Source organism: Lampetra planeri, chromosome 26 (assembly GCF_965212315.1).
Source record: "Lampetra planeri chromosome 26, kcLamPlan1.2.h2, whole genome shotgun sequence".
NCBI classification, from domain to species: Eukaryota; Metazoa; Chordata; class Hyperoartia; order Petromyzontiformes; family Petromyzontidae; genus Lampetra; species Lampetra planeri.
Genome location: NC_136132.1, coordinates 2,624,185 through 2,637,978, shown reverse-complemented (window position 1 = coordinate 2,637,978; position 13,794 = coordinate 2,624,185). Strand labels below are relative to the sequence as shown.

Here is a 13,794-nt window from a genome sequence, read left to right as displayed (position 1 = left end):
CAACCACCCACTACATTTCAAGGCACACACACACTCCCTGCTCGTTATGGGGCCAGATGCATTGTGTACAAAATAATTGTACAGGGAAATTGAATTTTCAGGTACATATGGCGTACAGCCGTTTCAATACGGGCGATTGTTACTTTTTGTCTATTTCTTTGTGTTTCTCCCTTGTGATGGGACTTTGTAGGACGAACGTTGAGATGTATAAGGGGCACGGGGTGACCAATAGGGTCTGAATTGGTTCTGTAATAAGTATAGGGCACTGATTTGGGGTCGACAGGTATGCGAATACGTGCAGGAGACATCGCCAGCATATCCCCGTCGCCGTTACAATCCACGCTCGTTCTGATTTAGAGTTCGACGCATGCATGGGATTGCCATTACATAAGCAGTGCTTCCATTATTGCTTTTTTTCACAGGCAGTGCTGCCCCTAGGTGCAGCGTGTTCACCGCGGTCCCTAACCCTCCCTGGTCCACACCCGCCTCGCACTGCCATTTTCCGCGATTACGCAATGGCAGCCACGTGGGGTGGCGGTGCACCACAACCCTGGCGGGGGATCCACGCAGCCTCGCAACGAGCACCCCCCCCCCCCGTTGCTGGCTTTTAAAAAAGACGAAAAGAAAACAAAAACCCTTGGCTGCCCCAGATGAGGCTTCTGGAAATTCCCGTTGGGCGTCAGAGCGAGGCAGAGACTGAGATACCATTGGCATCTCGGGGAGGGGTCCCCAAAACCCAGGTCCGTGACCTGTTAGGAACCGGGCCGCACAGCAGGAGGTGAGGGCGGTGAGTCCGTGCGTGGCCCGCCCCAATTATTTTATTGTTTACCGCTTCCGTCCTCGCCTCTTTCCCGCACTGCGCACTTGTCACAGTTTTGGTGAGCCCACAAGCTGCTAATCCTAGCCAAAATGAGTAAAAAACAAGTCCCAATGATGACCCCCCCCCCGCCCCCCCCGGTTCGTGAAAAAATTGTCTTCCACGAAAACGGTCCCTGGTGCCAAAAAGGTTGGTGACTGCTGAATTCCATAATGTCGCGTCAATGATGGCCATTCATAGCTGTCAACCAGTGCCCACATTATAATTACAGACCAATTCATACCTGATTAGTCATCCCGTGTCCTTATGAATCTCAACATTCATCATATACACTATACTATGCACTACTATACACTACACTAAAAAAATAGTAAATGTTGTGGATTCACTCTTCAACACAGCGGTGGGCTAAAGTAGTGAACTATTTTGTCTTTTGTCAAAGTGACACTTTTTTTACTGATTGGCCGTGTCGGGTGGTGGAGGGTTACGACACATTTATACTTAACGCGATCTAACCCAAAAAACGTTATTATGACTACACTATACACTACTACCTACCTATTCTTGGTTCTTTCGGTAAAGTCACGTAGAGTCACGTAGAAGGGAAATAATAAAATAAATATTCCCCTTCTACGTGACTTTACCGAAAGAACCAAGAATATGAATCCCTGCAGTCACGAAAGCTTTAAATCAAAATTTACTACCTACCTGTCAACTCCATATCAGTGCCTTATTATTACAGACCAATTCAGACCTTATTGTTCATTCCCTGCCCTTATAAATCTCAACGTTCATCCTACACACTACACTATACACTACACTATACACTACACTATACACTACTACATACCTGTCAACCCCTTATCAGTACCTTATTATTACAGACGAATTCAGACATTATTGGTCATCCCGTGTCCTTAGAAATCTCAACGTTCATTCTACAAAGTCCCATCACAAGGGAGAAACATAAAAAAAACCATTTTTATTAGCCCGTATTGAAACGGCTGTTACGCCGTATGGACCTGAGAACTCGATGTCCCTGTACAAGAATACGGGTGAACCGCATGAATCGACAGGTATGGTCATTGACCTTTGAACTTTCCCAACACCACAGTGGTTTATAAAGTTACGAATAGCAGATACGTTCACAGTGGTGGAGACACAATCATACATGACTGTTGTTAGAACAAAAATATATTTCACGAACTGTTAATGATTATATATGATGTCTGTTACCGCAATAAAATCTTCCATACGGCCTAGCTTCATGATCCATTAGGCGAACTAAAGTGGAATAATACAATTTGGGGTAAAAAAAACTCGATAATGATGACGATGATGGTCGTGGAGACAATCATAATTACAGGTGAAATAAAGTACTGTACACATGACTGTACTATGTTGTACTTCTTTCGCACCGTACGTAACCAACCGTGCTAATACAGAGGTGTGGTACTGCTCGTTTATTGAGCAAAATGCAGACCAAATGTCCATGACTAAACCACCCAGAATAGAATGTGCACGACATCGACAGATCTCGGAAGCGAAGCATGGTTGAGTCTGAATAGTGCTTGAATGGGCGAGCATAATGTGATAATAGGTTTTCCCCTTTTTTCTGGCAACAAAACAGGTGCTAAGATGTTAAAACACCAAACTGAAACCGTTTACAAGGAATCATGTCTGCATTAACCATAATACTATTATTTAAAATAAAAATAAATTTGTATTATGTTTTATTTTTATTATTTTATTACTTCCCTTCTACGTGACTTTACCGAAAGAACCAAGAAGATGAATCCCTGCAGTCACGAAAGCTTTAAATCGAATTTCATCGTGACACTTTTCCGCCCCCATTGTGATCACGCGCCAGTGACTTTGCCCAACCGCCGAGCGGTGGCGCTCTGACCCGACGAGACAATCGCGGCGCGAACAAAAGGAGGCGAGCGACCGAACGACCGACGACTCTTCACGTTTGAGTCACGACATTTGGACAGCGTTCGCGAGTGACACGTTTGAACGGATCAATTAGTGGCACCCTCGTATCTTCATCATCAGCAGCAGCAGCAGCGATGATGGTTTATCCACTGCTGGATGAATGATTCTAGATTTGAAGCTTTCGTGACTGCAAGGATTCATATTCTTAGGTTTTTTCGGTAAAGTCACGTAGGTAAAACATTAAAATTTATAAAAGTAAAATAAAATAAAAATCACGACGTTTCGGAGGCAACACAAGCTTCCGTCTTTAATGTTTTACCTACGTGACTTTACCGAAAAACCCTTAGAATATGGATGAATGATCCCACCATCCCTGAAGCCATTTCCATCTCTCAGCTGTCTCTATCACACGGGCTGATGTCCGGGTTTTACATCAACTTTCATGCACAGGGTGACTTCTCATTCGAGATTTTCGAGATCGCTTCAAGGGCTGGCATGGAGCATAGATTGTCAGTGTGTGTTAGGTGCTAACACTAGATTACTTGGGTCCCGTAGTGGCGAGATGTCAACTACCTCGCCTGGTATACAAGAGGTCTTCGGTTTGACCCCAACCCTGACGCCTGTATATTTTGAGTTTGCGTGTTCTCTCCACATTTTGAATCAACGTGCGTTTCGAGCATTTGGCGGCTAGAAATTTGCACATGATGATAAGCCACTTCGTTGAGCTATCATTTGTGGCCAGGTGGCTTTTGAAAAAAAAATCTTTATAGCTGTTACATTTGTTTTAAATAGTTTAGTGTGGTTTACTGTACAATGTACGTGAATCCATAATAATACTCCTACTTTATTGCACCCCGCGTTCCTACAATACTATGAATATGTTTATACGAACATAGGGTTTTATTGAGGACAGAATAAGGCTTACAGAAATTATGCACAGCTCATTACAGTAATGACCATAAACTCGTGTTTGCTACAGCACAAGGCCTGACTCTTAGGGCCACATGAAGCGTGCAGCACACACTGGTGCGTTTTTAAGACGCGATTTAAAAAAAAAAGTGGAACACATTCAGATTCACTCTCATCGACCGGCGCAAGGGGATTCTACAATCGCGAAATCCACAATCATAGCCCATAAATAACCCGATCCTGATTCATTACTACACTTCACTTGAGTTCATTATATTTATTTTTTTATATTAACCACGAGGTCTGAATCGATGTTAGGGGTGGGGTGTGGGGGGTGTTCACGCGTTGTGTACTCTGTGCGTGGGAGAGGCCCGGAGTTGATGTTTGGTCGTTGTTGGGGGAGATGGCGTGGCGAGCAAGAGGCCTGTTTTCTTTTACAGAGACAATGGACGAGTTGTTAACCGCCGACGCAGCCGCCTTGAGTTAGTGTCGCCGAAACGTTACGGACAAACCGAAGCAAACGGCGACCGACTCGGTCCTTTCGCGGTCTCAATTCTCGCGTCTACAGATTTCACCCCCCCCTCCCTCGTTCTATGCGGCGGTGGTGGGAGTGGTAGATGCGTTTCCAAGAAAATGGGGAGCGAGCGCATAAAGCGAAACCGCACGAGGAGACAGCTGCCTTCCGACTAGCGAACACGGTACACACGGCACACACATGAGTACACACGCTACACACAGTACACACGGCACACACATGAGTACACACGCTGCACACAGTACACACGGCACACACACGAGTACACACGCTACACACAGTACACACGGCACACACGAGTACACACGCTACGCACAGTACACACGGCACACACATGAGTACACACGCTACACACAGTACACACACTTACAATGTTGTCCCACGACCGACATCATCGCCGCATGTACGGTGAATTCAAACAGCATAAAGCGAATTTGAGTACAAATAGGTCAGCGAAATCGCACAAACCAAACCCGCGCAGAGCGCGATGGTAAGTTGGCGTTGCCTATGACCAAATCACACGGCATGGACCCGATTTCGTCAATCTCAGAAGCTGAACAGGAGGATTTGAGTCTGAATCGTGCTTTGATAAGCGATCGCCAGACATGCAATGATACAGGCTACTGCGGGGATACGTATTTGGCAGCAGAGACCAGTGCAGCAAATTTATTCTGTTGTATAGTACTGCACTGTGCTCCCTCCATGTGCGTATGCATGTTGAACTTTTTTCCAACCATAGGTAGCCAACCGTGCTAGAAAGAAGTTCTAAAGAAATGAGTTTGTCAATCTGGATTTAAACGTACGTCGTGGCTCCAGTGGCTTCCCAAATACATCGGAAAGAAGAGCGTTCCAGACGGCCGCAGAGGCGCATCTGAAAGCGCGCGATGATGCGGTGACCACTCCCGCGTCTATGATGCGAGCGCGCCTTCGCGAACCCGCAAGCCGGGCACCGCTGTGATGTGTTCGCCACTCGAAGCCGCGACTCGTAAGAAAAATACTCTCATCCAGCAGTGGATTGAATAATATGGGGATGGATAAAAACATTTGAGCGTGTTTGTGATGGGTTTTTTTTTATTGCAATAACAGAGAGAAAAATGAACACAGGCGCACGTTGGGGCCATCACGTTGACTCTGAAGAAAGTGGGAATCAGCCAGCAGCTGTGATTTTACATCGCCGCGGTTGAGCCAGATGATTGCGTCGGGAGTAGCGAAGAGGCGAGTCGCTGCTGTGTGTATGTTGGACTTCTGGCGCACCGAACGTAGTGTTTTGACGCCCCCCCCACGCACCTCCGCTTAAAGCACGGTTGTCTCCATACGGTGCGAAAGAAGTTCAACGTGCTAATGGGAGGTGCGGGTGGATTCCGCTGCGATTATTCCTCCTCCGTCTTTGCGAACCAGGCGTCGAGTCGCTCGCTATGCGTCTCATGGTGACGACGCTGGTGACCACGACAATCGCACATCGGGAGAGCTTCCAATGCTGCGTCGAGTATCCGTCCGTGGCCGAGACTGGTGAATGAACAGCAGCCCGAGGTCTTCATCTCGAAAGTGTTACAGACAGTCGCTGTTGATGAGATGATGACAACATATTCTTGGTTCTTTCGGTAAAGTCACGTAGAAGGTGAATGATAAAATAATATGAATATTTTTTTAAATATATTTTTTATATTTATATTATTTTATTATTTCCCTTATACGTGACTTTACCGAAAGAACCAAGAATATGAATCCCTGCAGTCACGAAAACTTTAGATAAAAAATGATGACAACAGTTCGTGAAGAGTGATCTATGTTTTTTGTACGTATTTTTTTAATGGGTAATTACCGTCAATATTAATGTTAACAGAATAATAATATTGACAACATTATAATTTGCGTCTTGAGCCTTAGGCACGCTCACGCCTTGAACATTCACTTATAACTGAGTAGCGAGTAGCAGTCCCTGCATCGTACACCCTGCAAGATCGTTGTAGTAAAAAAACCAGTTTTTGTTCAAACATTTATGCAATTAAGATATGTCCTCGTCTCGTACGCGTAGAAGTTGAGAGCTAATGAACGAGAGCAGAAAGTACGGCTGACTGAAGGCACACACACGTCGCTTCATCACTCGTTCAGTCCGGCGCTGAACATGTGTTTGAAGGGTGCGTGAACTTGACTGCGCCACGGCCTCGCCTGGTATGCAGGAGGTCGTGGGTTTGATCCCGACCCTGACGCCTGCTGCTGCTGCTGTAGTATATTTGGAGTTTGCGTGTCTCTCTCTCCACGTGGTGGCGTGGATTTTTCTCCGGGTCCTCCGGTTTTTCCCTCCGCATTTAGAAACACGCGTTTAGAGTATTCGGCTGCTATAAATGTCCACGTGATAAGCCACTTGGCTGAGCTATCATTTGTGGCCAGGTCGCTTCTGAAGAAAAAGCTACATAGCTCAGTGGGCCTCATCTGATGAAATAAAATGTAGTTTAATTTATATATTTTTTAGTTTTTCAGTGGTTAGTGAACTGAACTCTGTGAACTTAGTTCGTTTGCCGGCGACGGATAACATCAGTGGTAAATGCTATTTGTACCAGTCCTGGGTCTACCCCCCGCCACCCAGTGGGCCTTACCTGGTAAAATGCAAACAAGTTTTTGCTTGATCACTTTTGCTGAGCTACAGGCCCACGCGCCTAAAACTCCGAGCGGCCTGTAACAAACAGCACTTGTTGAAGGTCGCGTAACAGATAAAGAGTTCATACTTTACGTTGAAAATTAAGCAAGGTTATAAGAACTTAGGGCCGGGGGACGAGGGGAGAGGTGATACGAGGGGGGTGGAGTGCACACGACTGTACGAGCAGTGGTCATAAAATGCTTAAGAGTACATGAACACTGTGGGAGCAAAAGGCGAGAGAGAGAGAGATGAGGACGTCGTGGTGGGGGTCGTGGAGGTAGGGGAGGGTTCGCGTGAAGACGGCAAAAGACAAGCGCTGGTTGTGGGGGTGGTGGTCGAGAAAGGGGAGCGGCTCAACCCCACGTAGTAACAGCTCACGTCACGGATATTTAAATGCGCCGCTATATAAACCCGCGCCACGGGCACGCTCTGCTGCGCAACTCGTCCCACGGTCTCGCAGCAGCAGCAGCAGCGTGCGGCGCCACTGGAGGACACTCGGCGAACGTCAAATAACAGCTAACTGAAGCTGCCGAGCCGCCGATCTGCAAATCGGAGCCACCAAGCCCCTCCTTCGCCAGTTGGTTCGGGAACTAACTCCCATCCCTACCCCCACCCCATTCATCACCACCACCAACACCACCAACACCGTCAAGGCGACCAGGAGCAGAGAGAGTGAGGAGGGCTTTGCTGAAGACGTTGGGAGCACGCCGTGCGTTCATCGTCGAACGCGCAACGGTGTCGAGACCGCCCAGCTCCCCCACGCACGCTGCTGTATCTGGGCCGGAGCGCGCGATAACAAGCAGCCACTGCCCTCGTCGCCTTTGGACTCCCACAACGACAACCACCAAACGAACAACATCAACGCTTCAAAATCGACCGTGCGATGGAAAGCGCCAACTTCTACCCGGACCTCGACAGACCGTTCCTGGGCAAGGGCTTCTGCGTGTCGGGGTCGGGTCTGCAGGCGGACGAGGGCATGGGCAGTGACCTGGGCGACGCGTACGAGCACTCCATCGACCTGAGCTCCTACATCGAGCCCTCGTCGTCCGCCGGGCCCGGGATCGAGCTGTACAGCGACGAGCTCCTGGCCGAGTTGTTCGCCAAGTCGGGAGAACACGGAGGAGCCGCAACCAAAGCGCAAGCGTCGGCATACGACTACCTCTACCCGCTGCCATCGCTGCAGGTGCTCCCGGCTCTGCAAGCGCAGCACCAGCTCTTCGCTGGCTGTGTCCCGCAGGTGACCGACTCCAGGTTAGAGTCGGTCCACCACCACCAACACCACCAACATCAGCAGCAGCATCATCAGCAGCACCAGCAGCAGCAGCAACATCAGCAGCAGCAGCAACATCACGCGGTTGCGAGCGAATCGCGCGCATGGATGAAACGCGAACCCGGGGAGGTGCACGGCGCGTGTCTGAGCAAGCAGCGTCAGCAGCAGCAGCAGAGCTCCAAGTCCCAGAAGAACTGCAAGAAACTTCTGGACAAGGGCAGCGACGAGTACCGGCTGCGGCGGGAGAGGAATAACATCGCGGTGCGCAAGAGTCGCGACAAAGCCAAGCGCAGGTCCCTGGAGACCTCGTCCCGGGCCATGGAACTCTCGAACGAGAACGACCAACTGAGGCGCAGGATCGACGAGCTCGTGCGAGAGCTGGGGACGCTGCGAGCTCTCATCACCCGCCTGCCCGATTCGGCGCTGCCGCCGTCGGTCGTGGGCGGTCGGGAGTCTTGACGGATCTCTGGGCCCATCGACCGATTTGACCGAGCGAGCGAGCGAGCGAACGGCAACCGATGACGTGAGGTCGCTTTTTGAGTGTGCGAATTTGTTTGTTGCTGCGTTGACTGCTCCTTGCGTGTTGTCGGCGCACACACGCGCGCGTGTCTCTCTTCTCTCTCTCTCTCTCTTGAATAGCCTGGTGTGGTTGTGTAAGTAGCAGTGCTGCGCAGAGATACAAAGGCGGCCGGGTGTGGTCCTGGCCACCCCCCTCCGCCTCTTCGCGCGCCGTGTCGGGCTCTTACTCGGTGCTCGCTAACAGCACTTGCCCCAACCGTTTACGGAGGCTACACGGACTTTTGTTGTATGTGTGTTTGACCCTGTATGTTATAGCGAGCACGTGTTTCAACTCGCCTCCGTGTTGCAACGATATTTGTGCAGAGTATACATATTGGGAGTGTGACCGTCGATTGTTGTTAAGTCTTGCGACGAGCGAGTTCACGCATCGAGTCGCGTGTGTGCAGAGCCGACGTTGTTCCAGTTTGTCGGGGATATTTGGTAAAGGAGAGCAAGTGACAGAAACAGAATATTTATACTGGAGGAATCCGATGATGTCCAGTTATGCTGATGGGATAGGTAAAACCCCGCTCAAACGAGACCACACAATTATAGACAAAATAATAATCGATTGCGTGCCCATTGATCCATCGAATCTCCGCGACACGTGAACATCGTTACAACGCCTAATCTATCAACACCGTGGATGCATTGCAGAGCAAATACAAAGATCACCCGTATAGCCTTCAACGGACTGTTGGTGCAAGTGCTGTTAGCGAGCGCTAATCAAAGATCGCATCACGCCCGACCGCCTTTGTCCCCCCCCCCCGTGCCAGTGTTTACATGCCGCGCCAGGCTAACTCATTTATGGCTGAGTCGACCTAGAGGAGGCCCAGGACAGGTTCAGAATATTCGTGACCGACGTTGGCTGTGAGCACCAGTCGAACTCGGCTGGGCCGGGCTTGGTGGCGCAGTCAATGTGCATGCGCAAAAGACAAAGGCAAAGATGCCTCCCCTCCGCATAGCCTCCACATACTTTGGGGGCAAGTGCTGTCAGCGAGCAGCATCACCTAGCAAGGCCGCGGCACGGCACGCGAGGGGGTGGGTGGCCAGCACCACGCCTGGTCGCCTTTTATCTCCCAAGTGGCGATGGGTTTTTTTTTTACACCGCACCAACCTAGAAACACACGCACGCACATACATGCGCATGTGTGCGCACACGTATGTGTCAATATGCGTATGTGCATACGTGTAATACGTGTGCGTATATGCATACGTATTACACATAGATACATGCGTGTGTTTATACATGCAAAGACAAAGATCCTCCGTATAGCCTTAACAGACCTAAGGGGCAAGTGCTGTTGGCGAGCACCTAATGAAGGCCGGAACGGTACATGAGTGGGTGGGTTGCCAGCACCACGCCCGACCGCCTTTGTCTCCCCAGTGGCGATGTTTACTACTCGTTTTGAGGCTGAGTCGACCTAGGTGGTGCCCAGGACCGGTTCAGATAATCGCCACTGGTTCATACATACAGGCACACACACACACATACGCCTACACACTCTCGAGATGGTGCCTTAAATAACGTTATTATAATTGTGTTGTGTGTGTGTGAAGAAGATACTTGCCGCGGCCGTGCGATCATCATCCACTCCGGGGCCTCTCATCTTCGTCTCGCTCGCCGCGCCGAAGAGCGTGGGCGTTGAGGCACCATCACTCACTCGGGGCAGGTGTGGTCGTAAAGCTGGCGACACACTTCTGAGAACAGGCAGGGTATAGGCATTATTTATACTAGAGGCTATGCCTAAGGAACTAAGAGACACACATACATACACACACACGTGTGTATGTATGTGTGTCTGTGTGTGTGTATACAGTGAATTATCGTCAAACAAAACCCTGCCAGCTTCACGACTCCACACGGCGTGGGCAGGGAGGGGAGCCTCATCCAGCAGTGGATAGAGTATGCAACGTGTAGCTGTGGCCATGGGAGCCGTGGGTTTACACTACGTGAGGAGGATTAGGGGGTGTGTGTGTGTGTGGGGGGGGGCTATCTGACTACAATTGTGGGGGGGGGGGGGGGTGATTATGAATGTCTCGGATTTTCGTCGTTCTGATTCCCAATCCCGTCGGCTACAGCGCCCCTCCTACTGAGAGTGACGTCACAATGATTATTGTGACGAGTTTATTGAGCGACATCGATGTCATTGCTCCATTTTTTTTTTACTATTGAGATAGATTGATGTCGATTGGCTTCATATTTCTTACTTTAGATTTATTTTGTAAATTGCTGGTATTTTATTTGGTTGTAGTTTCCTCCCCGCCACCATATTTGTCCGTCCTTACCATCGTTAACGCGTGTGGTCGCCTGTACCTGTATAGCCATCGTTGTACACGTGGGATGAATGTGGTGGTGGTGGTGATGATGACGCGCACATTCACGTATGGCAATGTTGGCACCAGTGAAAACTCGTACACACACACACACCACCGAGCTTTACACAGCGCCAGTGGTGTTTGTGCGTGTAATACATAATAATGATGATGATGACGTACGGGGAGGGGGGGGGGTGATTTACATTCAGTCGGAGCTGTCCAGGGCTGGGCTCCGGAAAATACCCTCCACTCATCCCCACCCCCCCCCCCCCCAACGTACCCCACCTCTACCGGGAAAACGTTCCACGAGACATTATGCGCTGCCTCTACTGTAGCATGTTTGGCTGCGTAGGGGGCGAATTAAGCTCAACATACGTGCGCACGTACATACGTAGATGTGTCACGGAGCATAATCGTCTTCGTGGTGCCGTTTGTTGTTTCACACTTTGTACGGCCGCGCCGTGATGTATGTCGCGGCGATATCCTTCGATGTTTCGGCGGTGCAGGGCACTGGGAGCTGCTGTTGTTGTTTACGCCGCAGACAAAGTTACAAGGGCGACCAGAGCTGGCTGGCGTGCCCGTACACAGCTGTACGGCTGTGTCCAGGATGGCCCAAGAGGCAGGACACACGCAGGGTTATTATATTTATTTGAACAAAAAACAATCACACGGGGTTGTTTCATTTATTTTAACAACTGTGTCAAACTCACTCGCGCTAACATTAATGCATGGTCTATGCATTATCTCTTGAAAATAATTTATATATTTTTTTGTTTAAATATTACAGCTGCCTTCTTTAGTATACGTAAAAAATAATTGAACTCGTTTGTCTTTAGCTAATTTTCTTTCCATTGTTGAAGGTCATCTGAAAAAGAAGGAAAATATATATTAATAATGATAATATTTTTTTCACGAATTTACTTAAATAATAAACAATTACATGTGCTAATGCCCAGTGTTAAAATGTATGAAATAACCCTGTGTCCTAATTTCTGGGCCACCCTGTATATACACGCACACACACACGCACACACACGCACACACACACGCACATACACAAACACACACACACACGCGCACACGCACACAAACACTCACACACACGCACATACACGCTCACACACACACACAAACACTCATACACACATGCACGCACACAAACACACACACGCACATACACACACAAACACTCACACGCACACGCACATACACGCACACACGAGTTGTGGATGCTGCTTCTATTGCGTTACCAGTGGGGGCACCATCACAATTCACATTTTTTTTTAAAACGTAACACATTCATCAGTAACGTTGTGTGTGGCCTGCAAAGGGAACATATACACACGTGACGTTCCGAACAATGGGCAGTCTTCATCGCACGTGTTATGCGTAAGATCCATCGCCTGAAACGTCGCCTATTCTATCGTTGTTTTTTAAGGCCACAGTGTTATTGGCGAACGCGTTGTGTTTGATACACACCGAATATACAGTACCTACACACACGGCTGATTCAAAGCAGCGGAGATTTTGAGTTAATTGTTTCAACTCGGTCACAAGGTGTCCCTAAAGTTAGATCATCCATTGTCAACCGATGACAGTTAAACGGCGGTGTGAAAGTTTCTGTCGAAATGTTTGCAACGTACTCCTTATCATCATCATCATCATCATCAGCTGCCTTGATCGATCCACAGCTAGATAAAGGCACAGCCAAGCCGCCACCAGCTCTCAAGATACGCTACAATGTGAACACATCCACAGTAACACTTTGCGCACGAGCTTATTTTCATCACTCCATCTCCTCGGACGCTTCTTCCCGTCCCTTGGCTCAAGTAAAAAAAAAATCTTCCTATACTTAAGATATTTTTTGTGAAGCCGAAAAGCTTCGAGTGACTTTAAACGGAACATTCCAGAAGCATTCGAGAAATTGTCACAACCGAGATTTGGGGGAAACAACCCACGGAGCTGTCTGACATCCTCAAGGAGCTTCGTGCAGGTTTATTAAAAGGGATGTAACCCATATGTGAGTAGCTGCTGCTGCTGTCCTTTGAATGAATGCCCTGCGACACTGCAGCAGGGCATCATGAGAATGGTTGAGGTTGGGATGATGTAACGTAAGTTGTATCGACGTAACTCGTACTGATGTCTGACTACAGTAGGTTTCTTTACGAATCGGTGACACTTTATGGACACCCTGTACAACATATACATATATATATAACCGGAATGCATGTTATTTTACGTTACATTGACGCAATTATGCAACACACAGCCACACACACGCGCGCGCGTGTAATGCATACGTAAAATTGAAGTGTATCTTACGGCTGCAGAATATATTTGCTTGTGTTTTTTTTTAAACAAATGTTCTACTTTTAAAGAAAAAAAACATTATCATGTAAATTACAGATTTTACTATTGCTACGAGAGATAAATCGAGGTATATAAGAATGATGGCACTTTGTCGGTGTGAAGTGAATGTGTAACTACAGTTTAATGTGTTGACATGTGTTGTGCTGCTCATGGTATTTAGGCTATGGGGTGAAATTTAACAAATAATAAAAAATTTAAACCTTGTCTATATCCTTCTGTCTGCGAATGCCTGTTTTATTTCAAAGAGGGTGGTCGTTGTTGTTGTTGTAGGGTCCGAGAAATGTACAGGTGTACGCGATTGGTGGGCAGCGGTAGCGTAGTGGTTAACGCGCCACTCGAACACAATGACCACCCAGCGACCGGGTTTTGATTCCATGCCTACGCGGCTAACGTTAGTGACGAGTGACATTCAAATCGGCCCTGGGCCCATCCATCCCCTGCAC

At 48.4% G+C, this 13,794-nt stretch overlaps 1 protein-coding gene across 1 annotated transcript; it reads left to right on the top strand.

Annotated features, from left to right (window-relative positions):
* Window positions 1-7,254: 7,254 nt before the first annotated feature.
* Window positions 7,255-13,561, top strand: LOC144727571 (CCAAT/enhancer-binding protein delta-like). Its single transcript, XM_078606464.1, has one exon. It carries the CDS (start codon window positions 7,718-7,720, stop codon window positions 8,561-8,563), a length of 846 nt encoding a protein of 281 aa, XP_078462590.1. The 5' UTR covers window positions 7,255-7,717; the 3' UTR covers window positions 8,564-13,561.
* Window positions 13,562-13,794: the final 233 nt, after the last annotated feature.

What these genes read in the sequence shown, in the direction of transcription:
- LOC144727571 (XM_078606464.1), top strand. Translation starts at nt 7,718, where the DNA reads ATGGAAAGCGCCAACTTCTACCCGGACCTCGACAGACCGTTCCTGGGC.